Source organism: Anomalospiza imberbis, chromosome 15 (assembly GCF_031753505.1).
Source record: "Anomalospiza imberbis isolate Cuckoo-Finch-1a 21T00152 chromosome 15, ASM3175350v1, whole genome shotgun sequence".
NCBI classification, from domain to species: domain Eukaryota; kingdom Metazoa; phylum Chordata; class Aves; order Passeriformes; family Viduidae; genus Anomalospiza; species Anomalospiza imberbis.
In genome coordinates, this window is record NC_089695.1 from 9,311,743 (window position 1) to 9,338,671 (window position 26,929).

The 26,929-nt window shown below is 40.5% G+C and overlaps 2 protein-coding genes across 4 annotated transcripts; both read left to right on the top strand.

Annotated features, from left to right (window-relative positions):
- Window positions 1–351: 351 nt before the first annotated feature.
- On the top strand, window positions 352–6,884 carry CAMLG (calcium modulating ligand). 3 transcript variants are annotated; one of them, XM_068205759.1, is made up of 5 exons: window positions 352–622; window positions 1,740–2,194; window positions 3,085–3,150; window positions 4,199–4,289; window positions 4,896–5,012. In XM_068205759.1, the coding sequence occupies exons 1-4, from the start codon at window positions 367–369 to the stop codon at window positions 4,277–4,279; spliced, it is 858 nt and encodes a 285-aa protein (XP_068061860.1). In that variant the 5' UTR covers window positions 352–366; the 3' UTR covers window positions 4,280–4,289; window positions 4,896–5,012. The 3 variants fall into 3 exon arrangements, with proteins under 3 accessions (XP_068061860.1, XP_068061858.1, XP_068061859.1); XM_068205757.1 differs by lacking the exon at window positions 4,199–4,289 and having other exon boundaries at window positions 4,896–6,884; XM_068205758.1 differs by lacking the exons at window positions 3,085–3,150; window positions 4,199–4,289 and having other exon boundaries at window positions 4,896–6,884.
- A 317-nt stretch (window positions 6,885–7,201) lies between these two features.
- DDX46 (DEAD-box helicase 46) lies at window positions 7,202–26,859 on the top strand. The gene is made up of 23 exons (XM_068205748.1): window positions 7,202–7,298; window positions 9,546–9,728; window positions 10,001–10,141; window positions 11,052–11,169; window positions 11,340–11,505; window positions 11,807–11,958; window positions 12,295–12,408; window positions 13,025–13,190; window positions 13,559–13,679; window positions 14,029–14,204; window positions 14,636–14,757; window positions 15,572–15,650; window positions 17,445–17,527; window positions 18,374–18,538; window positions 18,878–19,040; window positions 19,939–20,132; window positions 20,665–20,802; window positions 21,440–21,589; window positions 22,209–22,406; window positions 22,989–23,207; window positions 23,731–23,875; window positions 24,424–24,497; window positions 24,957–26,859. Exons 1-23 carry the CDS (start codon window positions 7,282–7,284, stop codon window positions 25,002–25,004), a joined length of 3,132 nt encoding a protein of 1,043 aa, XP_068061849.1. The 5' UTR covers window positions 7,202–7,281; the 3' UTR covers window positions 25,005–26,859.
- The last annotated feature ends 70 nt before the right edge of the window (window positions 26,860–26,929 follow it).

Below are 26,929 nucleotides of genomic sequence, written 5' to 3' on the forward strand. Positions count from 1 at the left end.
GCACAGGGACAGCTGTACCGGACTTTCGGCGGCCGCCAACTGCATCTCACGGCAAAGAAGTCTGTACGCTCCCTGTTCGATAATGCCAGTAGCTCTGGCGCCCTCGAGAGGTGCTTGTCTGTTGGTGTTTCCTCGGTGTGCACCGCCGCGGTGCGCGGCCAGGCTCGGAGGCCGTCCCGTGTGTGCAGCGGGGCTGCCCCGTCACCGGGGTCCCCTTAGCGCCGCCATCGCCCCCTCCCGGCCTCGCCCCGTGACGTCACTCCTGAGGCCGGGGCGGCCATCTTGAGTGCGGGCGCCGCGCCGGCAGGGAGGGGCGCGCGGAGCGCTCTCCCAGCGCGCCCCGCCCTTCTCCTGCCCCTACGCAAGATGGCGGCGCCCGCTTCAGCGGCTGCAGGCGGCGGTGCCGGCGCCTGCGCGCTGGGCGGGGCGGGCCCGTGCGCCGGGCCTGCGGTGCCGGGGATGGCGGACGGCGGCGCGGGAGCGGCGCCCACACAGCCGGGGCCCCCCGCGGGGCTCTCGGCGTCCCAGCGCCGCGCAGAGCTGCGCCGCAGGAAGCTGCTCATGAACTCGGAGGAGCGGATCAACCGCATCATGGGCTTCCACCGGCCCGCGGCGGGCAAGGGTGAGCCCCGTGGCGGGTGCGGCGGGGCTGTGTGAGGGCTCCGGGGCTGCGGTGACGCCTCGGCCTCTCCGGCCGTGACCGCTGCCCGCGGTCCCCTGGTGAGCAGGAGCGGCCGGCTGCCCGCAGGGACAGGGCCGGCTGGCTCCCCGGTCCCTCAGCGCCGCCTTCCTTCCCAGGGATGCTTCAAGCAGCACGACCTGCCCTGCTCCCCCAGGGACCCGCCCATAAAATCCCTGTGCCGTCAGAAAGGTCGGGACTTGGGCCCGGCACGGTCCCTAGATAGCGAGCATACAAGCTGTCATTTCACTGCAAGTAGTTTTTTTTTTTTGTTGAAGAAACGATGAGCCTCCCCCATGTTTTTAGTCAGTAAAGCTGTTGGATTTCATAGCTGGCTTTTTATAGCAAAGTTATCTCACATTTGGGTAGTGACATAGATGTTTGTGGTTGTTATGCAGAATTTTCTTGCAGAGCCGTACCCTGGGTAGCTCACTTATATCTCTGTACATTCTTCAAATGGCTTGTCTTGTCAAGAGAAAGTTATCAGATTTTGGTTTATAAGGATGCCCATGAGCTGTGAATCAGTCTGACTTAATACTGAAAAGAATTCCTGAAGTGTTAGTTCTGGCTCTGTGGTAGGTGCAGACAGGTTCTTGATTTGCCTTTTGTTCTCTGCCTTCACCTGTCTCTGTGAGACGGGTCTTCAGGCTTGATACAGAGCAGGTTAACACTGCTCTGCCTCTGACAGTAGAACAGCAAGCTAAAGTGCACTTCTACTGGCTGCTTATTTGTCAGGTATTAGTGCTCTTATGGTTGATTCACTTTCTGCAAATCTTTGTCTTTTTTTTTAATGTCAGTCCACGTATTTGGATCTTTCTGTTTGTGCGTGCCAGTGCTCTTGTTTAAGGAAGTTCAGTGTTTTAATATCTCCATTGCTTCAACTTCTCACCGGCATTGCACAGTTTTATGTCTTGTGTCTGCTCCATGAAGAGTGCCTTCTTTAATCATAAATGTGTCTTTTCTATTGGGAAGCAGAGACCCAGAATCCTGACCCAGTATAGCTGAAGTGTTGTTCCATGTACACGGTGTGCATAACTCTGTTTTTATTTTTCTTCCTTAGATGATGAAAGTCACACAGAATTAAAGCCTCAGCACGAGCAAGATAAATCAAACTCCCTTTCCATTCCTTCAGTTTCCAAGCGGATTGTGCTTGGTGATTCTATGTGTAATGTGACAGGCTCGACCAACCATGCAGGCAGCATGGCAGAGCTCAGAGGGGACAAGGACTTGTTTGGTAAAGCCCCAGAGCTGGTCACCGAGGGGACAGGCGAGCTCCGTCAGCGTCACAGGGGAGAGCTGCCCTCTGAGGCTGCACCACGGCCACCGAGACCTGGCTTGGAGCAGTACCTGTCCAGGTTTGATGAAGCTCTGAAGCTGAGGAACCAGCTGATGAGTGAGAAGCCAAGCCAAGAGAACGGGAATGCGGCGGAGGAGTTTGACTCCTTCCGCATTTTCAGATTGCTGGGGTGTGCTCTGCTCGCCATCGTGGTCAGGGCTTTTGTGTGCAAGTACCTGGTGAGTTCAGGGACACATCCTGCTGGGGTTTGCTGCTCGCTGCAGATTGTTGGGAAATATCTGAGGCTGAAGTCTATTGGTAACAACCAAGTTGGGAACTTCAGGCACTCTTTACATTTCCAAAAATTGTATAAAACCTAAAAAAATTGCTCAATTCTATGAGATTAATCTGCTACCAACACAGCCACTGTGTAACCACTGAGTGCAGCACATTTGGTCTGTTGTGGTTCAGGAGCACTGGAATAGTTGTTGCAGCTTAAATCCCCTGCAAGTTTATTCCTATCTTGGTGAGCATATGAGTCAGCTGCTCCTCTGGTTCAGGGCCTACAAAAGAATAATGGAGTAGGAATGGAGTTCTCATCTGTGGAAGTGCCCAGGGCCAGGTTGGATGGTGCTTGAAGCAACATGGTCTCGTGGAAAGTATCCCTGCCCGTGGGTTTGGAATGAGATGGCTTTTCAGGCCACTTTCAACCCAAGTAATTCCGTGATTCTAAGAAGATAAGTAGGTCCTAGTCATTTATCAGCCTGGGAAGAGTAGTTCCTCAGTATTCCCAGTGCCAGCCAGAACAACAGCACAGAGGTGTGATGCAGGTACAGCCATCCAGCTCCTGGATCCCTGGGCTCAGTTTTACACACTGGGCTCAGTTTCACACTCTGCTGTTCTTTTCTGCCATTTCAGCTTTTTAGGCTCAAAGAATGTAGAGCAGAACCTTATTTTTGGCATGTAACTTGTCTACTTAGATTTGTAGTGTTCAAGAACAACTTTGCTCTGTTCCACAAATTAATTTTTACCTACTAATTTTCTTTTCTGCTTTGGAAGCATTAAATCTTTATGTTTCTTAGCTATTCTGACCAAGTTAATTTTTATATATTCTTTTCTGTTCTTTCAGTCGATATTTGCACCATTTCTTACTCTACAACTTGCTTACATGGGACTGTCCAAGTACTTTCCAAAGGTAATTTTTTTCAGAATTAGATCAATTTGAGGTGCTTTCAGTTTAAATTTGTGTTTAGATTGTATTGTTTTAGGACCAATGCATGTGAAGTATTCTTCCCTTGTTTTAAACTATATAGTTGAATGACCAGTGCTGATAGTTTATACTAGTTTTTAATCTTTCCAGATTTAGTCCAGGATCTTTGTAAAAGTTGCAGTGAAAACTAGCAGCTTGTGTAGCTGTAGCCTAATTAAAAGTGTTTGACCAAGAAATCCAGGTAGTAGTTTTATGTCTTCAGGAAACTTGCTTTTCTTCTAGACCATGCTCTTCCCTGGTTATTACTTGCTTTGCTAAAAGCTGTTCTGCATATAATATCTCGATGAAATCTGGGAGAGTGTTTGCTAAAAAATGAGACAGAATGTTGAGTTTTTTCCACTGCTGGTATTGGTTTGAATGACAGCTTGAAATGAGACATTTATCTGTGTGTGAAACTTGCTGCTTATTAGGAAGATTTGCTATACCACTTGCTTTATATATTTACAACAGGTAATTGTTCCTTAAGCATTTGTTAGGTTGATGATTTTGTCAGGTCTGTGGTGCAGAGTGGGATTGAATGATGTTCAATCCATAGCTAAAAGGGAAAATTTGCATTTTAAAAGGAATAAAAGATTACTTGCAGAAAATCAGAATAAATCAGCAGTTGTTTTGTAGTTAAGTATATCATCATAGTCATTCTAAGCTGATATGTCACAACACAAAACAGTAAGTTTAGCCTTAGATTTGCACCAGCTCATCTGCTACATCATCTTGATCTTGTTTCTAGTGTACTTAAAATCCGCTCTTCAGTTTCAGAATTCAAGAGGTGGCTCCTTTCCACAATTTGCTTTTACTGCAGTTAGATGTGGGTGGGTGAGGTCAATCCCTTTGTTAACCTTCATTTTTCTCCCATGAAACACTGAAATATTATTGAAAGCCTAATTTAGAGTGGATTGGATTAAATTAAAATATCCAGCAAGTATCATCAAATTACTAGAATTTTCAGCCACTATCACCTTTTCCTGCATGTCAGACTTGCATCCCTGGGATTCCTCATCTTAAGGATGGAACAGCTTTCAAAAGGTTTTTGAGCATTTCTGAGTCCAGAGGATAAAACTGCCAAAGTAAGTTGTTCTAAAACAGAAACAGTTGGTTTTCTACTATAAAAACATTTTCTGTTAGAAAACTTAACAGTATTTATGGGGTTTTGAGCAACTGGTCTAGTGGAAGGTGTCTCTGCCCATGACAGGGGGTTGGAATGAGATGAGCATTAAGGTCCTTTCCAACTCAAACCATTCTGGGATTCTGTTTTTTGCTGAATAGTGTGATGGATGAATCCAGTTCTGACCCTGGAGATGCCAGGCTTGGCTTCTTACACCTAGATTTCCCTTGTCTGGGAATGTTCCCACTCATGCAGGAGCAGCTGCCCAGCCTCACATCTCAGCCTGCTGGGAGTAGTGTGAAGAAGGCAGAATATCCAGGATGAATTTTATCTGCTGTTAACCAGCCTGTCACTGGTAGATCCATCTCTCTGGTAGATCCATCACAGCAGGAATCTGTGTCTAGGATAAGTGCTCTGACTCCTGGAGCGTGTCTGGACAGAACCAATCCAAACCTGCTACTCCGACCAACGCATTTGGAACGTGTGAAATTGGCACAACATTGGTGACATGTAAAACAGAATTGGATTAGGAGAGCTAATGTGATACTGGTTTTTCTTTCCCTCCTAGTGTGAGAAGAAGGTGAAAACAACAGTACTGACTGCTGCTCTTCTCCTCTCTGGAATCCCTGCGGAAGTGATCAGTCGCTCCATGGACACCTACAGCAAAATGGGAGATGTTTTCACAGACCTTTGTGTCTATTTCTTTACTTTTATCTTTTGCCATGAACTTACTTTGGTTTTTGGCTCTGAAGTACCATGACGGCTGTAGAATTCCAACAGTACCTACACTAAAGCTTTCTGTTCCTTTTAACATTTGACTGTGCAGGCAGGTCTAAACATTCATTAAAATTCTTACCTGTTGGAATGCTTGACAGGGACCTTAAATCCAATAATTCTGGGAAAGGGAGAGCAGGGTCCCAGACTGCCAGTTGTGTTGGTTCAGTTTATTTAAATACTGTGTCTACATATTACAAATGTGAAGGTTAGGATGCAAGTGACAGTGGATGATTTGTTTTAGTTAGATGATGCCCTTCTCAGCCTCCTTCATAAACATTTACAAAGCTGCCTTTGTTCTTTTCAGTGAGAACAAGAAGAGAATTCCCTCCAGCAGAACCATATATATGTGTATATTCTGTATGACTATAGCTAACAAGACCTGCTCATTTTGTGGTGTTCCCATTTTTTAAAGAAAGCTCTAAAGAAAAGAAGTCCCTGTATTCTTTTCAAATGTTCAAGTTCAGAATGTTAAGCCAAGTAGCTGCTTCTGGAGAATGTTGGTGAAACTTGCCACTTTGTTGTCCTTATCCTTGCCTTGCCATACATTACTTGTTGTGATTGTGATTAATTTAATTTGATGATTGTTGTGGAAAAGAGCTAGGCAAAACCAACAGCAAGAAGGTCTTCGTGCTTATAAAGGTCATTATTCAAAAAGTAAGAAGAAAGAACTTATAAACATCTGTTTATAAGTTTCCAGCAACCTAATCCTAGTGCAGCTCACACCTGTGCTTTCTGATACTTTTTTTATGTTAAGTTATCTCATGAGAATTTTACATGCTGGCACCCAACCTGCAGCATTGAATCTTTGCTCTAGTGTTTGTAAAACTTAAAAGGGAAACAGTTTTGGTTTTAATCTCTTAGGAATCTTGCACAGTGAGAGGAAGCGTCATTCCAAATAGTCAACTAAAACACTGATAATCTCTGAAAATCTCTGTTGAAGCTAAATTTGGTAGTGTTTTCAGTTTGTAGTTTTCTGTTTAAAATCTGGACTTTCAGGTAGTATAGGCTGTTGCCTATTTTTAGCATGGTAAACCACATATTTAACTTGGTATTTCCCTGCAGAGGTGTTTTTAGGGAGCAGATGTATTTAATTGTACCTCTCTAAATGGCCCAGCTTTCAGCTGTTTATTTTCTGTTAAAGCTTCCTCCTGTAATTTTAGTGATGCTTTTCTGACTTTTAAATTAGATACATGTTTGTGGCCTGAATACAAGAACCTTATGTTTTGATTTGACCATTTTCATGGGGGTTTTTTAACTGGTTCTGTTACGGTGAGTATTATATTACAGAGGTACAGGGCTGGGTTGCAGAAAATTCTGACTTAGGTCTATTAGCACAGATATTGATTCAGCAGCTTTAAATTTATTTATATTAGATAGTAATTTCAGAAAATTGAAATTACAGTAATTTAAGATAAAGTTGAGATTTGTAAATAATGAGCTTGCTCAAAATTTACTTGTTCTGATTCTCTGTTTATATGCCCAAATGTACTACAAATAAATTGGAAAAGTCCCTACACCTGTACCTGTAAAAAGCTATGAATTTTTAATCCTCACCATAAACTTAAAACAGGTAAATACCCTTGCATGGGCAGAGCACGAGGAGGAGCTTGTGCTTAATTAAGACATCTCGATGAAGAAATGGCGATCAAGAAACGACCTTTGACCAAGAAACCAGTCTCTCTTATTCCGTTTTTAACTTGCCTCTGTTGGTGTACATAATTCTATTGAATGTTTATTGCCAGACCGATTGTTTTCTATTAAAAGCCTGTTTGTTACCCGCTTCCTCGGCGCTGTGCGCGGCTGGGCCGGGCGGGCTCGCTTCCCGCCGGGCGGGCTCGCTTCCCGCCGGGCGGGCTCGCTTCCCGCCGGGCGGGCTCGCTTCCCGCCGGGCGGGCTCGCTTCCCGCCGGGCGGGCTCGCTTCCCGCCGGGCGGGCTCGCTTCCCGCCGGGCGGGCTCGCTTCCCGCCGGGCGGGCTCGCTTCCCGCCGGGCGGGCTCGCTTCCCGCCGGGCGGGCTCGCTTCCCGCCGTCCGTTCGTGTGCCCGGGGCGGCGCCGCGCCCTCCGCCCGCCGGGGGGCGCCGGCGCGGGGCGCGGCCCGGAAGGGGCGGTGCTCGCCGCCGGGCTCTAGCCGCGCGGGCGGGGAATGGCCGCCGCCGTGTAGCGGGAGCGCCGCCGCCATGGGCCGCGAGTCCAGGTGAGGGAGCGGCGCCACTGCCTCGCCCGCCCGGGGGTCGCGGCGCGCTCGGGGGTTGCGGCGCGGTGAGGCGGCCGTGAGGGGGACAGAGAGTGGCGCGGGCTTTCCCGGCCGGCGGGCGCGCTGAGGCCGCCACGGCAGGGCCCGGGCCTGGCACTGGGGCTCCGGGCCGAGGGTTCCAGCGCTAGGTGGGTCCGAGGTGCCGGGGCTCACCGGCACCGACCCCGCGGCTCCCGGAGCACCTCCGGTCTTCACGGGTTTGTTCCAAAATGTCATCATTACCCACGCAGAGGGGTTATCTTGGTTTAGATGTTTTTGTTTGTGTGTTTTGTATTAATGGACCACGTGTATTTTGTCCTCTCCCAGTGATGTAAAGACCCGATTGCTGTTGTAAGCCGCTCGGCGGTAATGTGCCCTTGTGCTGCGCGTCTCGGGCCAGACCTGTGCTCCAGATGTTACGGAGCTGCTCACACCTATCAGGCTTTACTGCGATTCCACAATTTGCTAGTGCTGTCGGGCATTTGCCTCTGTCTCGTAGCTGAATCAGATTTTTACACTAAAGCTGACACAACAGTCCCCACATGCAGTTGTACTACACTCTTAACAGCTCCCAGGTCCATAACGGAGATTTACACCGAGACAGATGACTTGAAATTTTAACAACCACCTTGGCTCAAATGAGCGATCTAGTGCAGAGCTGGGCACTCCCACAAATCTATCGAAATTAGTTCCAGATGAGCTGGGGCAGCAGTGGGTGCTACAGGGCACTCTTAGAGCCTTCTGAATTGAAAACCAAGCTCTGGCACTCTAGCCAGCAGGACTCAGTTGCTTGTCACAGTACAGCTCCTCTGCTGAAAATGACAGAGCTCTTCTGTTTGGGCTAAGAATAATGTTAAAAGTGGGTTTAAACTTGTATTAATTTTCTATTTTAATATACAAAAAGTTATAAAAGTGAAGAAATGGTACGAGGGTGAGAGTGAATGGTGGGTGGAGATGGGTGGGGGCTGCATGTGCTGGGGTTGGTGTGAGGAAATGTTCCTCACACTGGGGCTTCTGCAACCTGAAATCATCTTTTTTGACTTTCTTGCACACTATAGAGGTAAAAAATTTAAAAACAAAAGTAGTTTTTTAAAACTAAAATATTAGTTAGAGAGGAAGTATAGAGCAGATTCCATGGCATTTTGTGATGGAGATAGAAAAGAAAATAAAAATCTCAATGCTGATGGATGTTCTTTGCTGTCAGTTATCCTGCTGATAGGCAGGATGTGGATATGTGCTAACTTCAAGTGCATGTACTGCCTAAATATACCACATAACACCGACTAGATATAAATATACCCCTATTTTTAGAGCTGAACTATTTTAATACTACCATGCAAATGAAACAAGGAGTGGGGGGCTTAAAGACTTGCCTTCTATGCTTCTTCCTTCTTCTCAAGCATGACTACTGGGCTTGTCAGGAGAAAGGGTCTGTGGGTCCTGAGCCACAGGAGAGTGAACAAGGGAATTATTCTGGCATGGTGTCTGAAAATCTGGGATTGGTGGAAGAGGAAATGGTCGCAGTCAAGGTCCCTCTGTGACTTCTGCATTCCATTGAAGAGTTTCCTAGAAAATTCCTAGCCCTTCTCTGCCCCACAGTGTGGTTGGGATAGGAGCAATAATGAGGGGAGGAAAGGAGACGCCCATCTCCCTCACACCCCTCAAGCCTTGCTGACTTCTGACAGCTTCTGTTGTGATGTTTGATATTACAGAATTTCTATTGATGTCAGCATGGTAAAGGCATTGACCACAGCTGTGTCACTTCCTCAGGGGTTTATGTTTCTCTAATTCCAGTCTGACAGTTTTCCCACTGAGCAGTTCACCTACCTTACATGGGTAAACATTTATTGTATAAAAAGCAACAGAGCAGTTTTGTTTGCTTGACAGACTTTGAGATAACTTCAAAGAGCCTTTCAGCTTTTCCTATATATTAAATGGAAATCAGTGGATTTCTGAAAAGGAAATTGTTCTTGATGTTCTGGTGTTCTCATGATGTGCTTATAACTAAAAGAAAATCATGAGCAAATAATACTTCTAATTTCAGCATCATTAAGAGTGTATATGTATATTATACATAAAATATGTATATTAATCAGTTTGGCAAGATGATTGCACAAGTTTAGACATTGAAGAAGTCCAAGAATTTCAGAGAATTATTGTCCTTGCTGTAACTGGTTCTGGAGCTCACACTCTGATCGTGCCACGCAGGCATTATCGGAAGCGCTCTGCGTCCCGGGGACGCTCTGGGAGCCGTTCCAGGAGCCGTTCCCCGTCGGACAAGAGGAAACGCGAGGACAGGCGCTCCAGGAGCCGGGATCGGGATCGCAGGCGGGAGAGGTCGCGCAGCAGGGACAAGAGGAGGTCTCGCTCGCGGGACAGAAAGCGTCAAAGGTACGACCTCAGCTCCAGTCAAAGGATCTAAAAGTGCCTGTCCGCTGAATATTGATGTTCTCCCACTCCAGTTAGTTACTTTGCTGATGTCTGTGGTGGATTTCACTATGCTTAAGGCTTTTTGCTTATTAAATGCTTTCTGGCTTGCTGGAGTTTGTAAGTTCTTAGTGGTCTTGATGATAGGTGATTCCTTTTACAACCTCTTCCTCAACAGAAGACTAAAGTTATGCTATGAGCATGTCCTAAGTAAAGACAATTTTGTTGCATGTCAGACGTTCAAGGAGTAGAGAAAGGGAGCGGAGCCGAGAGAGAAGACGATCCCGGAGCAGAGAGAGGAGGCGCTCAAGGAGCAGGAGTAGAGGGAGACGGTCGCGATCCTCCAGTCCAAGCAAGAACAGGAAAACAGAAAACAGGTATTCTGGAGTTCTTAGCTTTAGAAATGTGTAAAAGCTTACTGCAGGACATTGTCTTCTAAATATATCTTGATAAGGTTTTCAGATATAATTGAAAACAGCATATAGTCAGGCTCTGCTGTAAAACGAGTGGGGAGTTTATAAATGAAAACAGCAGTCTGTATACAGCATAAGTAGTGATGGCACTCTAGAAATCATGACAAGCTAGAATCACAAAAGCTTTGGGGACAAGTGTATGTTTTGTATCAGAATAGTCCAAAGGAAAAAACTTAATGATATTTAATTAGCTAAAGGAAATTTTATATTTATTGTCATAAGCTAGCACAAATTAGGTTTAGATGCTTTCTTTTTAACTGGAAGCAAGTAAGTATAATAAAACCTGTTATAATTGGTTTTTATATTCAGTGCAAGACTGCCTGTTATGTTTACATTATATGAGAAGCTTTTCCCAGGGAGAAGAGCTTTTGTCTGTCAGCCAGGACAGTGTCCTTAGGGGGATGCTCACACTTCCATGGCAAGATGCTAGATCACTTTATCTTTCTCCAGAAATTCCACAAACAGGAAATTTGTTCTCTTTTTTAAATGCTGACTTCAAGGAGGTGTAAAATAAAGCACAGAACAACTGGAGTTTCAATTGTAGGAGCTCTGAAAATGAAGTCTGCAAATAGATGAGGAAAGCATATGAATTGCTGGATTGGGTTAGAGTCTATATTACTGATAGTGAGAGGAAGTAATTCCATGACATGGAAAGATTGTCTGGAAAGCAGTGTGTTTTGTGAGGTGTTTGAAAACATAACAGGGTGATTATAGAAAAAAAAAAACCAAAACAGAAGTTTCTGTCCATCATATATGTATCCTCCCCCTGAGAAAAGCTGTAATGTTCTAAGAAAACTTTGATCTTACCTTTCAGATCAAGATCTAAAGAAAAGACAGAAGGTGTGGAAATCTCCAAAGAAAAGAAAAAAGACAAAGAGGACAAAGAGGAAGAGAAAGATAAAGATGCTACCACAAATGCTGTGGCCACTGAGGTAGAGACTTCTAACACTTGTAAATTTAAAAGATAAAGAATTTAAACCAGGAAGTTTGTGGATGTCCAGTCTTCTGCAGCTTGCTCACTCAATGGTTACATTTGTTTCAAGAAGCATAGGCTAAAGCAAGTGGCCATTAATTTTCACTTTTTGGTTGATTTTTGTCATAGAATTTTGATCAGAACAAACTAGAAGAAGAAATGAGAAAACGAAAGGAAAGAGTGGAGAAATGGAGAGAAGAGCAACGCAAGAAGGCAATGGAAAACATAGGAGAGCTAAAAAAAGAAATTGAAGAGATGAAACAGGGGAAAAAATGGAGTTTAGAAGATGATGATGGTATTTAACCTCTTTATATATAACAGAATACTTCTGTTCCTAGTAATATTTTTATTACAATATCTTTAAAGCATCTAATTATTCTTGAGAATGTAAGTCATAAAATAAAAAAGCCTAAATCTGGTCATGGTGTCAGATGGTTTAAGATACATTTTTGATAAACCAACTGGAGAGATTTGTATGAGGAAGAATTATATAGTAATATAATGGGCCGTAATTATTTGGGTGGACAGTAATTTGACACATGTAAGGACTTTTGTCTTTCCCTGTCTTTTATCCCCATCTTTTTCACTCTTATTAGATGATGAAGAGGAAACTGCAGAAGGAGAAAAAGAAGGCAATGAGGTTGAAGATGAGGAGTTAGATCCTTTAGATGCTTATATGGAAGAAGTAAAAGAAGAGGTCAAGAAGTTCAATATGAGAAGTGTGAAAGGTGGAGGTGGGAGTGAAAAGGTAAAATCACTTGTTAAATATTTATTGCTTTTAAAAGACAGAGATAACTTTGTGTTTTAATAGCAAAATGACTTGGGGAAAATGGGGGAAAGTGCAAAAAAGCAACAAGTCACATGCACTTGATGCATGTTTGCTTTAACTATTGTTTCCTGGTGTTTTTATGAAACTTTATGAAGCTTTTATGAAACAATTATTCTGATAAAATTTCACGAAGGGAAGTAGGAAATAAATTGCTCAGCATAATGTATTCAGAAGTACAAATATTTTGTATGTTTTTTACAGAATGGGTTTTCTTTTATACAATAGTGCATTGATTTTTTTTAACATTTTTTATAGAAAACTGGACCAACTGTTACCAAGGTGGTAACTGTGGTGACAACCAAAAAGGCAGCTGCTGAGTCAGAAAAGAAGAAAGGGGAACTCATGGAGAACGACCAAGATGCAATGGAGGTAATGGAAATGTTTTGTATTTCTCTTGTGAACAGGCTAAGTGCCTGTTCTTGCTTCCTGTGGTTGTGTGTGGTGTTTGGCCTGAAGAGCTGTGAAGGGTGTGGGTATTTTGCTGCTCAGGAGGCTGTGGAGGGTCAGCCTTGCCTGAGTCACAGACTCAGTACCCTGCAGGCCCTGGAGCTCAGCCACTTCAGGCCCTGCTCTGTGGCTGCAGTTCCACTGTTAGTGGTGCTCCTTCAAAGCTGACCTGGGGACATCTGTCAGAGCTGTGACTGCAGTGTGACACCAGTCTGCTGCCTGGCTGCTTTCTCCTAATTTCCTCTTACTGTTCCTTTTGTGTGGCAGTGATTATTTCTGAATGACAGGGCTGGTAGCTGGCATTGGTAAAGCTGTGAAAGTGACACAGAACGTGGTGAGAGTTAAGGTTTGGGAGAAACATGAAAGTTTTAGGGGAAAGAACAATTGGGACTCATAAGTTAAGAGCAGGTCTTCAGTTTCATGTCTAATATAGTAAGAAGTACCTGTTGCTTCTGAATAGTTTCGCTGTAAATGAAAAAAGCCAAACACCTTAAGAAGTCATTAATCCTGATGTACACAAAAATTGTGATCTCTGCAGTATTCCTCAGAAGAGGAGGAAGTTGACCTTCAGACTGCCCTGACTGGCTATCAGACCAAGCAGAGAAAGCTGCTAGAACCAGTGGATCATGGAAAGATAGAATATGAACCTTTCAGGAAAAACTTCTATGTTGAAGTTCCAGAACTAGCTAAAATGACTCAAGAAGGTAAAGAGAAACACAACCAGAACACCTTGGGTACTATTGAAGAAAAGAATGGTGGATTTCAGTGTGCTAAGGAACAGCAAATTCTTTGCAATGTAAAAGTATTTGGAGCAACTTGCTATAGAAAAGTGTTATATCAGATGCATCCCTGTTGTTGATAACTTACTTTAATTGTATATGAGGCTTTGATTGGAAAATTAACCTGAGTCCTTTCAACCTAACTCCTGTGTTTATGTGTAACAAGCAAAAAGCTGTTTTTCTGTTAGTGATAAAATTAGTATTTCATGTTATGCGACAAAGCAAGAATTTTTTTATTGGGGTAGTAGAGAAGTGTCAAGTTTGACTCTGTTAAAAGGTAAACTCTATTTCAGAGGTCAATGTGTACAGACTGGAGCTGGAGGGAATTACAGTCAAGGGAAAAGGCTGTCCCAAACCAATAAAAACCTGGGTACAATGTGGTATTTCCATGAAGATTCTCACTGCCCTCAAAAAGTAAGCAAGCACTATATGAACTGTATCATCCTTGATTTTGCTCGCTGCTCTTATAGCCTGTGTCCATGAGAAGGACATTTTACTTTGCTGCATAATGAATGCCACATGTGCATGTCTGTAAATGCTACATATATATCATCAGTGTGTTTATCACTCCGTGTTGAATTATTGTTATTAACTATTTTCTGCCATTTGTATCATGCTTTTGCTGCTCATTTTGATCTTTATTTTTTGAAGGGTACTGATATGTATATATATAAATATGAATATGTTAAAAAAAATTAGCATAACTTCATGAGTCTCATGTGTCAAATTCTATTTTGTTCTTAAATTTTTTTTTTGCCTTAAGACATGGCTATGAAAAGCCCACTCCAATTCAAACCCAGGCTATCCCAGCAATTATGAACGGACGGGATTTGATCGGCATTGCTAAAACAGGAAGTGGAAAAACTATTGCATTTCTCTTGCCCATGTTCAGACACATTATGGATCAGAGAGCATTAGAAGAAGGAGAAGGTCCCATAGGTAAAAAGATATTATTTTCAAACTTACTATTTAAATAAATATAACATCAAGTATATGCTTTAGATGGGATTTCAGTTCTTTATGTGGTTATAGGGAAAAGTGCTTACTAATGTCCCTTGATAAGTGGTTTCTTTTTTAGTTAAAGATCACCATGCTCTTTAATGTTGTTTTGTGATTACTGTGCTGTCTCATGTTGTTTCAGTAGCACTCCCATGTCCACATATCTGGGAGACCTTCCTCCCTTGATTTTCACACTTGGACCAGATTTCCACTCCTTCCTCATAATGTTTCAATTATCTTTTCCTTGAAATTGCATTCTTAAAAATAGGGAGTAAATTCCTGTAAACATCATTACAAAATATTAATTTTTCTTGTGGAAATTACAACATCTTTTATATTGCAATGTATGATGAAAATGTTTTGCTTTTCAGCTGTCATTATGACACCTACACGTGAGTTGGCTTTGCAGATTACCAAAGAGTGCAAGAAATTCTCCAAGACACTAGGGCTTCGAGTTGTCTGTGTTTATGGAGGAACAGGAATCAGTGAACAGGTATGCAAAACACATGCCTGGCTTGTCAAAGAGTGCTGGGGCTTCATCAGTCAATGTTTCTTTTGTAGCAAAGTTAGTTGGTTTTTCTTTTCCATTAATCCAGTACATTTGCAGTCGTCTTCATTATGGCTTTTCTCTGTGGGAATGGTAGTAATGCAAAAAGTTTTGCATATAACTTAGCCTTAAACAGTAATGAACCTGGAAAGTCTCAGATGTAATCCTTAAAAATTTCAGACTGTTTCTCTTTATGCATGTATTGAGCATTAAATTGAAATTGAATTATTAGTGGGATATAATAGTTTGAAAGTTACTAGGAAGCTGTATTTTTCTGAGAGTTCCCTTATGATAACAAAAGACAGAAAATGATGACTTTGGTTAATTGCATTATCAAGTATTGCATCTTGAAGTAACTTAGAGATTAATTTCAAGGTTTTCCACACCTCCACCCCACCCATTTGTGGAAACACCAGGAGTTACCATCTGTGGTGGAGCGTGGTGTGTCTACTATCAGTTGTTCCTGATGTAACACTGACATTTCTTACAGGCTCTTAAGCGTACTGAAGTCATATCCTCATTAAAACTGCTTCAGGTGGTGGTAACTCAGACTGTCAGGGGTTACTCTTTTTGGAAGCAAAGTTCTCCAAAGACTTGAAGAAATTACTAACTAAAATATTTACATGATTCATGTTAGTAGAACGGCTGTATTACAGTGTAGGTGGTTTTCTTTTTTGCAAGGTCATATATGTTTTAAAAAACCTGAAAGAAATCACAAAGCAAAAACTAATATAGATTGTTTACTGTGTTTTGAAATCAGATAGCTGAACTCAAAAGAGGTGCTGAAATTATTGTTTGCACACCTGGACGTATGATTGACATGTTAGCAGCTAACAATGGTGAGTAGAAAACCTTTTCCTTTGGAGATGTTTTTTTACATTTGTTGTGTAATTCTAACAAATTCAAAAGATCATGTATTTTGATAAATGTTCTTATGGAATTTTCTTATATCTCTTCAGGCTGCACTATATAGCTATTGAGAATATATAGCACTAATAATAGGTTTAAGCATATACTGATTTGACTTCTTTGGGGAGGACAGGAAATACTACATTCTTGAAGAGTTTTTGAGAATGTTTATCATTGCTAAACTTGAAATGTGCTGGTCCAAATTTTTGAAGTTGGAGTCGTTTAGATAAAGGTTATGTAACAGTTGCTTATTTTGTCTGCCCATTGATCCGTTACCCGTGCTAGAGTAGCTCAGCAGTTCCCTGGCTTTACAAGAGCATCTGACTCTGCCTTTATCTGTTGGCTTTAAAAGACAGACAAAGAAGCCCTCCCTAAATACCTGCTCAGGAGTAAAAGAACTGACCTTATATCAGATATTCAGATTGATTAAACTGAGCCACTGCAGCTTTAAGAGGTTTTGTCCTAGTGTAACCATTGCATGCTTATTAGATAAAGTTTTATTATTAAATTATTCCACATCAAAACCTCTACTAAACTGTTGACATTATTTAACTTCTGTGAAAAAAGTACCTTCAAGACATATAGAACTGGGCTTCCAAGACTTAAATCGTCAAAGGTAGGTACATTAATGCTGTTCCCAAGTAATTTTACAAAGTTGTTATTTGGGGATGAAAGTGTTAAGATGTTAAATAGATATGTAGATATAAGGAATACGTGCTTTGTTCCTTAATATTGAATTCCATATCTTAAAAAATGCAGCGCGTAATGTCTTAAATAATTTGAGGATTTAGCTACAATTTGCTGAAGCTGAGAGGACCAAATTCTTCTGTAGTTTGATAGGTATAAGTCTGAGTTGTAGAAAATGTGACAAATCTTTTCCATTCAGAGAGCATTTGGCAGTGTCACTCCACAGTTGTGTGGAACTGAATGTGTTTATATTGTTTGAGAGTATGATTCTAAAATCCTTGAGTTAAATCCTTCTCATGAAAGGGAATCTCTTCACTGTTTGGGAAGGGTGCTAATTATCCTGTCCACGATAATTTCAAAATGTTCACAGAAACAAAACTTGCTTATCTTATTTCAACCTGTCCCAGAGTTTGGGGTGGTTCTTGATTTTAAGTTCAGTAGTGTTACTGGGTAGGTTTTAATCTTTATATAATAGTTATTTTTAAAAGACTGCTTACTCTGTTTCATGCCTGTTATTAGCGGTGATCTAGACCTAGTATGGTTATCCTCATATAGTTATTCTTAATTCCAAGGAAGCATTGCAGATTGTGTATAAAGGAATTGTCTGAGGCTGCAGCAGATAGCACTGGGCTTTGCCTTCCACACATGCGCTGTAATCTCTAATATGTTCTTTTCTAGGTGCCGCTGTCAGATACTGGCTGATGTGGCTCCTTGCTTCAGCTCAGTCTTAGTTTTATGATGTGTTTTGGCGAGGGCAGTTTTCTGAATTTTACAGGTTCTTCTGGCCCTATGATGGTATGCAAGAGAAGAGTTTGACAAACTAAAAGGGCCTTGTGCATACTTAGACATTTCCCAGAATGTATGTGTGATTAAAGTGTGAACATTAAAATTCACATTTAGTGAATTTTTTTTAAAAATCATTAATGTCTTTGTTAGAAGATAGTGAGACTATATAACATTTTAAAAAAATATTCCTAAGGGAAACTATATTTCCATTTGATTTTGTTTCCCATGTGTTTTTTCCTCTCCTTTCACAGGTCGGGTGACAAACCTCCGTAGAGTCACGTATGTTGTACTTGATGAAGCTGACAGAATGTTTGACATGGGGTTTGAGCCTCAGGTAATTCATAACATGAGAGATGGTGCTAAAATATACTGGTTTTCACATCAAGGGTTTTGCAATGCTACATTATTACTACACTGCCAGTGGGTGTTTAAAAGGATGTGCTGCATATGGACAGCAGTTTAAGCTGACTCTAATATTTTTATTACTCTCCTATCTATTACCACATTATTATAACATCACATTATCCTCACATCTAGTGGAAGGTATCCCTGCCCATGGCAAGGGACTGGAACTGGAAGATCTTTAGAGTCCCTTCCAACCCAAACCATTCTGTGATTCTGTTTTGCTTTCAATAAATTCCTATATAGCTTAGATTTTTCTCTAATACACAGAGTATTTTACACACTCATTTTGAATACTTGTGGCTATGTTGTATCCCTGTGTAATTCCTTGATACAGGTGTTGTGTTAGTAGTTGCAGTCTGTTTATAAAGTCTTTGATGTCTCTTGGCAAGAGATAAGAACAAAATGTTGGAAATGCTGCTGACTTTCTGAGAGCTTTGGGCATCCAGGGCTCTTCCAGCTGTTATGGGCTGTACTGTTCTGCAAAACTAGGAAAATTCCTTTTATTTGTCTCTTGAGCTGTAGAGTTTCTGCTGCATTTCCTAGGATTTTTGCTGAGCTGCTGCCAGATTGCATATTGCCATGCAACTTCCTTCTGAATCCAGCAAGTTTTGCCATCTTCCAATGCCAGCAGCTTGGTGCCTAGAAGAAATCTGTAAAGAATGTTTTGTAGTCTGGGAGGTGCAGATACCACCTGACTTTAAAGAGATAGCTTTGTGTGCGCGTGAAATTGGGTTCCAGCAGTTGGATGTTAACAGGGAATGTTCTCCCACCGCAGGTCATGCGCATTGTAGACAACGTCAGGCCTGACCGTCAGACTGTCATGTTCTCTGCTACTTTCCCCAGAGCTATGGAGGCCCTGGCTCGCAGGATCCTCAGTAAGCCTATAGAGGTGCAGGTTGGAGGCAGAAGTGTTGTCTGTTCTGATGTGGAGCAACACGTGGTGAGTATGATACATCTGCCTTGCTTCTCTTCCCATTTGCTTGCAAAGGATTGTTCCCAGCAATGTTGAATATAAATCAGTATACCCACAGAGCTTTTATTTTCAAAAGTTTAGTGGCCTTATTAAAAATGATCTTAGAATAAATTAACACCCTAATCTGCAAATGCAGTGTGGTTTTTTAAAGTTGGTTTCTAGCACTAAGCCGAACAGCTGTTTTACCACTAGTTGTGGGAACAGCCTGAAAAACTCATCTCCTATTCCTGATTTTTACTTTTATACACTCTGGATTTGTATAATGACTCAAGATACAAATGACACTCTTTATATGTTTTTTTCCAGATTGTCATAGAAGAGGAGAACAAATTTCTGAAGTTACTGGAGCTACTGGGACATTATCAGGAGAAAGGATCTGTTATCATATTTGTAGATAAGCAAGAACATGCTGATGGCTTATTGAAAGATTTAATGAGGGCCTCTTATCCTTGCTTGTCTCTCCATGGAGGTAATCTGCAAATTTAAGGACTTATATTAACAACTGCCAACTAGAATGTTGGTATCCAATAGTTAAAAATCACTTAATTCCTCTATAGTACCAATTTTATTTCTTCTTTATCAGCAGGTTTTGCTTTGTAATTGGGGAGGATAATTGTCTCTTAATTTGAAATAGACATGATATTGTATAATCTCTCTTCATTGTTCTCTGTGAGATGTCATCAGATGCCAAATCTTGTGTCTGTGCAAGAGGACTGTTACTTAGAGTTAACACCTCTCAGGGAATATTGCTAACTACTGGTTATTGTAGAGTAGTGAGTGCCACTGGGGAGTATCACATGATACTTTTATTTGAGATTCCACAGTAACAGCAGTTGTCGCTTTACTTTTCTTCTGTCAAGTAATAATAGAATGGAACTAGCAAGAGGATAAAAATCTCTTTACAATGCTGTCCATCCCAGTGTATCTTAAAATTTAAAGTATTTTTAGAATATTTTGTATAAAATCAGTAAGTAAAAAATCACTGTTCAGCAGGAATGCAGCAACGGAAGATGGAAAAATATTCTCTTTCTTCTGAGATTTCTGTTGCCTTTAGAGAATAGACAAAGCCTCCAGATGAGATCTCAGCTGAAGTGCAAAATAGAAAATAATATTAAAAAAACATTTTGAGGATCTTGGTATGGGGAAAACATCTTATGGTAGTTGAAAAATTATAAGTTATTCTAAATAATAGAGGTTATTTTGGTTAATATATTTTGCCTTCACAAGCGTGAAAGTGTTGAAGTTTTATTTGCTTGTGCTTTTGGTTGTTTGAAGTTCAAGGGTATTTTGACCTGTGCACAAATTCTCATGACTTAAAGCAGAGCTTTGTAATTAACCTGCTTTACAATACCTGCTTTGTCTTGCAGGTATTGATCAGTATGACAGGGACAGCATCATTAATGACTTCAAGAATGGGACCTGCAAACTTCTGGTGGCCACGTCTGTAGCAGCGAGGGGCTTGGATGTGAAGCAGCTGATGCTGGTGGTCAATTACAGCTGTCCCAACCACTATGAGGACTATGTGCACCGAGCAGGCCGCACTGGGCGAGCTGGCAATAAAGTATGTACACTCAGCTGTCAGGTTTGGTTAGTTCTGGCATTTTTCCCTTCTCTGTTGTGTGATGAAGTTGTTCCAAGAGATAGCTACAGAAGGAGTAGTTTGTATTGTTGGTGGGAAGAGTTTTTTTAGTATGTTCTGAACTTCAGCAGTCTGAAGTTTGGAAGTTACATGTTCTTCTGATGTCTGAGTGTTCTTTTAAATCCCATTTGTGGCTGGAAGTTCGGGTGTTTTTCACTGTTGGAAATGTGCCCTACAAAATTGATAAGATTTTAATTTTTCAAACTTCTAACCATGACAACACTGGTTGGAAGGAGAGATTTCAGTGTTTACTATCTTTGGATGATTACCTCAGTATCAGCTTCCTGGGAAATCACATTATTCATTCTACACTTCCACTAAAAAAGAGATTGCATGACTGTCGTGATTACTTTCATTGACTAGAGGTCAGCATCTGTGCAAGGGTGCTTCAGTAAATTTAGAGATAGTGTCTTTAGAGCTTTTCCTAATTGTTTCTTGAATGAATTTTGACCAGGGGTATGCATATACATTCATTACTGAGGATCAGGCACGTTATGCTGGTGATATCATTAAGGCTTTGGAATTGTCTGGTAATCCAATTCCTCCTGATCTGGAGAAGCTCTGGGCTGACTTCAAAGACCAACAGAAGGCTGTAAGTAATTCTTTCTTCTGTAGGGGGCTTGGTCCAGGTTTAAAGCCTGTGCATGCATGTGTCCAGTGTACATACGTGGCTCACTTCTCTGGGAACACGTGTGTGCTTGGCTGAGTGTGTCAGTGACCTCTAGACTGGGCTCTTGAATGTCACTTAAGAATTGTTCTTGAGAATTTAAATATTGCCACCGGGTTTGTAATAGATACCTATGGTATAAGAGGCACTTTGGCTTTTCACAAAATCACGTACAAGATAATGAAGCCCTTTCACAGAATTTGTATTATTATTTCTAGAACTCTCACCATCAGAGGATCTTGCTCATGCTGAGAAGAGTGACTTTGGAGTTTTTCTGATATAAAAAAATGGAGGTTTTTTTTTTACTGCATTTGAAAAGCATTTAAAATGTATACTTAGAGAAAATCCCAATGGGGTACTGTCTCTGCTGAATTAACATAGGTTTTTTTTATTACATTTCATTGTGAAATGCAGCTTTTAAATTTGAAGCACTTTACAAATGTGCTAGGATTTGCTTTTTAAAGAACTTCAAAATTCTTTGTATAATCTTAAAGTTATTTTGTGACTATGAGAACTAGGATTTGAAACTCATAAGTATGATAATACATGTTTTTGTTTTCAGGAGGGAAAGTTGATTAAAAAAAGCAGTGGATTCTCTGGCAAAGGTTTTAAATTTGATGAAACAGAACAGGCTTTGGCTAACGAAAGAAAGAAGCTACAAAAAGCAGCTCTTGGCTTGCAGGATTCAGATGATGAAGATACAGCTGTTGATGTAAGCACTTGGGAATAGGATTTAAGTTGCTTCTGGATTTTCTCAGTACATTTGATTTTCTTCCCCAGTAGGTTGCATAATGCATTGCAGAGAGCATGGATTTCTATTACTCTGTGACCTTTGTTACTGACTGCATGTATTCTTCAAATACAGAGATACAGCTATGAAGATCAAGATCTAGGAAGATTTTCAGTGTCTCTTTTTGACTTACTGGTATTTTGCACTTAACGTGTGTAGTTATGTAAATGTCACATAAATTATTTGGGATATTAACCTTGCGTAAATGAATAGAACAATGGTCCTCAGTTGCAAGCATATTTTTATTTGAAGTGTTTTAAAGACATTCATGGTAGCATTTTCTATTTTGAATCTTACTAAATTTCTTTCTTAATGTTGGATAGATTTCTTTTAGTGACCTTGCAAGTAAGCACTGTTCATACTTTTTCCTGATTAGATCATCCTCTTGTTCAGCTGTAGTTTTGGTTAGGCTTCTACCATTTATACAAGATTAATTTCTTTAAGAACATGTAAACTAAATGCCCCTTAGTGTTTCTTTCTTTATGACAATGAGATTATATAGTGGCAAATGCAGTGATCAAATAATTGTTATTTTCTTTAGATTGATGAACAAATTGAAAGCATGTTCAATTCAAAGAAAAGAGTAAAAGACATGGCAGCACCAGGAACATCAAATGCTCCTACACCATCAGCTGGGAATGCAGAAAAATTGGAAATTGCTAAAAGATTGGCTTTGAGAATCAATGCCCAGAAGAATCTTGGAGCAGAGGCACAAGTCATGGTTCCCTTCCACTTTAAGGTCAGGCTCTTTACAGATCAGTTTTACTCTTTTTTAATAAAGGTTGTTCAGTTCTTTGTTCTGTGGTTGCCATTTGATTTAGTATTTCTGCACACTAGTAACATACTGCATTGTTTATCTCATTTAAGCTGGGCTAACTCACTTATATAGGATGTGTAAGTGAGCTGATATGTTCATAAGACTTAGTATAGAACCATAAATGCTTTGTCTGCCCGGGCAAAGAGTTAATTCCTTACTGATAACATTACACAATTAGTTTTGTCAGCTTTGGCAGAGTTGCAGAACATCTTTCTCTGCTGAAGCATGAGATGTACATGTGATGTACAATGTGTTTAGATTGAGCTTAATTGTTCTGGACTATCCAGAGATATTTTAAACTGAAAATACAAAAGACCACTAAGATCTTTACTTTGCAGGTGTGAAGGGAGTTGTTGAGAGGAAGGAAGGAAGAGCAGAAGTCTGGAGAATGTATTTGTTATGTAGACAATTGCATTACATAGAGAGCTTTAATGAAACCCTTATTGGTTTATATAGGACTTTTTTTGGCTACCTTGTTCTCAGTATGGACCTGTGCTTTTACAGGATGTGATGCAGCAGGCTACAAATGCTATCCTGAGAGGAGGCACAATTCAGGCTCCTACTGTGTCTGCCAAGACCATTGCAGAGCAACTGGCTGAAAAGATCAATGCCAAGCTCAATTATGTACCCATAGAGAAGCAAGAGGAAGAGAAACAGGATGGAGGACAGAATGAATCCTTCAAGAGATATGAAGAGGAATTAGAGATAAATGACTTCCCACAGGCAAGTAACCATTTTGCTATAATAAAGTATAAATGACCATCATTTAACAAAACCTCTCTTCACACTTACACCAGTAAAATACTATGTCTCTATTTCTGATCATACCTAATTGAAATTGCTACCTTAACTGTGATTACTTCTCAGGTTATAGAAATGCAATGCTTTGGACTTATACCAGAGAGTATCAGAAAAGCAAGAATTTATCTTACAAAAATCTCTTCACCCTCTACCCACTTCTCTAATACCCAAATCTCTGACACTGTCTGGTGTTTTTTGCAAAGGCTTTACTGCCATGACTGATACAACTCTTTGTCCTTTTTTTAGTACCCGAGTGTTTCTGCCATGCAGAATATTGCTGCTCTGATCTAACTCATCTGTTATTTTGAGGATTTATATTTCACAGTATCAAGTACAATCCCTGTATTTATCTTTGAGGTTCTGCCCATGCTGGCAGTACTAAAGGATTGCCATTTTGTGTGGTGCCTTTCTCCTTGTTGATCCTTTCATATCCTTTACTTTGCAGACTGCCAGATGGAAAGTTACCTCCAAAGAAGCACTGCAGAGAATCAGTGAATATTCTGAAGCTGCCATTACAATCAGGGGAACTTACTTCCCTCCAGGCAAAGAACCCAAGGAAGGAGAACGAAAGATATATTTGGCTATAGAAAGTATGTATTCTTTTTATAAATGTTTCTGTTAAAGCTATGGGTCTAGTTTTGTAATTAGACATGGAATTTCTGTAGTCAGTGTTTGGACACTTAAATTATAGACTCACTGCAGTTACTTTGCAATTACTAAAAACATTGTTTATACACTTATCAAATGATCCAAGGGGATCACAGAGAACAATTAGCACTAAGAGGTCTGTGCCAGTGTGAAATAAGGAAGAAAATAGAAATCTGTTCAGGCTGTTAAAGGTATAAGAAATTGCATCAACTACTACAACAAAAACTTGGCAAATGTCATGATGGTTGAGTTTTTCTCAAGAAACATTGAATCCTACTTATTTCTGAACAGTATCATTATGACTGGAGTATCTGCCTTAAAAGAGAACACAGTCAAGCTTTGTCATTCGATGCAATAGAGTGTTCTTCACCAAATAGCTGAGGATATTCAGCAAATTTTACTGTGCTTCTGAAAGTAGACAGCAGTTTTTATGCTGTAGGCTTCATATACAGAAAGTGTTTAAGATCATAATACATATTTTTATCTTCAGGTGCCAATGAACTTGCTGTACAGAAAGCAAAGGCAGAAATCACACGACTTATAAAAGAGGAGCTCATCAGATTGGTGAGTGCAATATCCAGAATGCAGAGGGAAAGTGCCTTAATGTGTGCTTTATGAGATTGACTTCTGCAAATGTTGATGCTCTGGCATAAGGTTTTCTTAATATCAGGGACTGGGACCTATAGATCTCAAAACCACAGTTTTCCTAACAGCCCAAAAATCCATGGCCCTGGTTAATCAGCCAGAACACGGCTGCTATCAGCCAGCAGATGGAGATAACACATTGACAGAGCTTTTTGGATGAAGACCCCTCAAAGAGTTGGGTCTCAGTAAATTTCCTAATTTCAACACCATCAGGCAGGGGAGAGGATTATTCCCCTCATTCCAGTATTTTATATGTGTTGAGAGATCTGGTTTGCTGTAGCTTTACAATGCATCCAGCTAATAACTTAGTGGGGTTTTATTGCAATTCACTTATCCATCTTCACTTTTAACTGTGATTATCCTCTTCTTTATTTGCAGCAAAATTCTTACCAACCAACCAACAAAGGAAGATACAAAGTTCTATGAGCATTTGGAGTTACCTGTCTGCTAGCAGCTGGTGCGTGAAACTTTGTGGCTTCTGTTGTTTTTGCTGTTTACACTGCTTATTGTAAATTAAGAAAATTTTTTATTTCATCTTGCGGACATTTTTTTAACAGAAAATTGATACTTGCTGAAGCATCTTAATTCTCTCCACTAAAGTTATTAGTCTTAAAGCAGACCAGTTTTGGTGGAACATGATTTAATTTGAAAGTGCAGTTTATACACTTCTCATCATAAAGAATATGAAATAAGCCAACTTTAATTTTTTTGACAGACAGTATACTGTTAAGTAAAATGAAAGTGTTGGGATTTGTGTTGGAAATTGTTAGAATGTATCTGCTTCATATTGTTGAAATGGTTCACACATCAGTTTATACTGGAAAAATTATAAAACACCAAAATAAAGGCAGGATTTTTCTCCTGATCCATAGCATCTCTCTGGCTGGTTCCACACACGTTCATTCCCTGTACAAATGTACCCCTAAGTTCAGAGAGTCTTGCATTGATCAGACTAGAGAATTTTATCCTTCTCATGTCCCCATTTTTCTTTATCATCCAGGTAATAGATAACTCTTTGGGGTTGTTGTAAAGTGAAATGTTTTGTAGTATGACAATAGTTTTCCTGTTTTTTTCTAAACATCAGAATTTTAGGATTTGATTTTTTTTTCCTCATTTGGTGACATAAGAATGAAAGCCTGTTTTAGTTTAAAAAGGAATTCACAGGAAAAGAGAAACCTCTTTTGTAATGAAATACAACTTTGTCACTCTTTTATAGTGTTCTTATATATACATTTAATGTGATTATTCCCCCAGGATTGTCATCTGTATTACTGTTAGGACATGGCTTTAAGTAAAAATGTACAGTGATATTTATGAATTAATTCCACAAATACTATCATTGCAGTCAATAAGCTACTGGGACAGGCAAGACTGGTGTTTTTGAGGTCTCATCCCCATAACCAGTAGGATTCATGATGGACTCTACTCCTAAGCATTTAACTTCTGTCTGCTTCTCTGGAGCCAAAGCAGTAGCAATTTGAATTGTCTCATTCTAGCAGCTGCAAGACTTTCAGATGATAAAGTTCAAAAGGACTTTCACAGAAAGCTTTTCTCACCTGACACACTGACAAGAAATGTGTCATTTTAAACCAGCTGTGTATATACTGCTTTAACCCTGCTGAAGACAATTCATACAATCTGCATCATGGCTGTACAAATTCACAACTTTTCTTTCCAAACTTCAGGTAATTTAAGTGACTCTTCATGTTTGCATACAACGGTCTGTTACCCTGTCAGTGTACCTTTTTTGCAGTACAGGGAAGAAGCAAAGGAATGACTGTACCAGCTTAACAGTCTACTTTTGGGATAAGAACACTCCTAATGTAGTACTTGCTAGTGTTAATTCATGGAGTAGAGCAGAGAGAAGCAGCACACACAGTAACACTTCTCAAAACTTAAAACAGAAATCCCAAGCTAAAGTTCTGTTCTACATTTAAATACATGTTTTCCTTCCCTTAAGGACTGGGGTTTGATGTCTTTCCTAGAAATTCTTTGTTGAATTGTCTAACTTCTGGACAGTGTCTCTTCGCAGAAGTGACACATTTTGTGTATTTATTGAAGAGCACTGCAGAGTTTGGACAGCCTGACAGGTCTTTAAAAGTATTGGTTCAAAATGTTCATACTTTGATATCTCCTAAAAAAGGCATGATGGAGACACTTTTATTGGATTTCAGAGATGCAAAAATGTATAATCTTTAACTTCCTGGGGGTTTTAAATGCAATGTCAATATTCTTATGTTTTTTTTTTAATTCCAGCAAAAATAAAGGCAATTTCAATGTATATTTTTCAGAAACTGTCTTTCTGAATAGCTCCTCTGTTTTCTGCATTTGTACTGCTTCTGTGGTTTTTC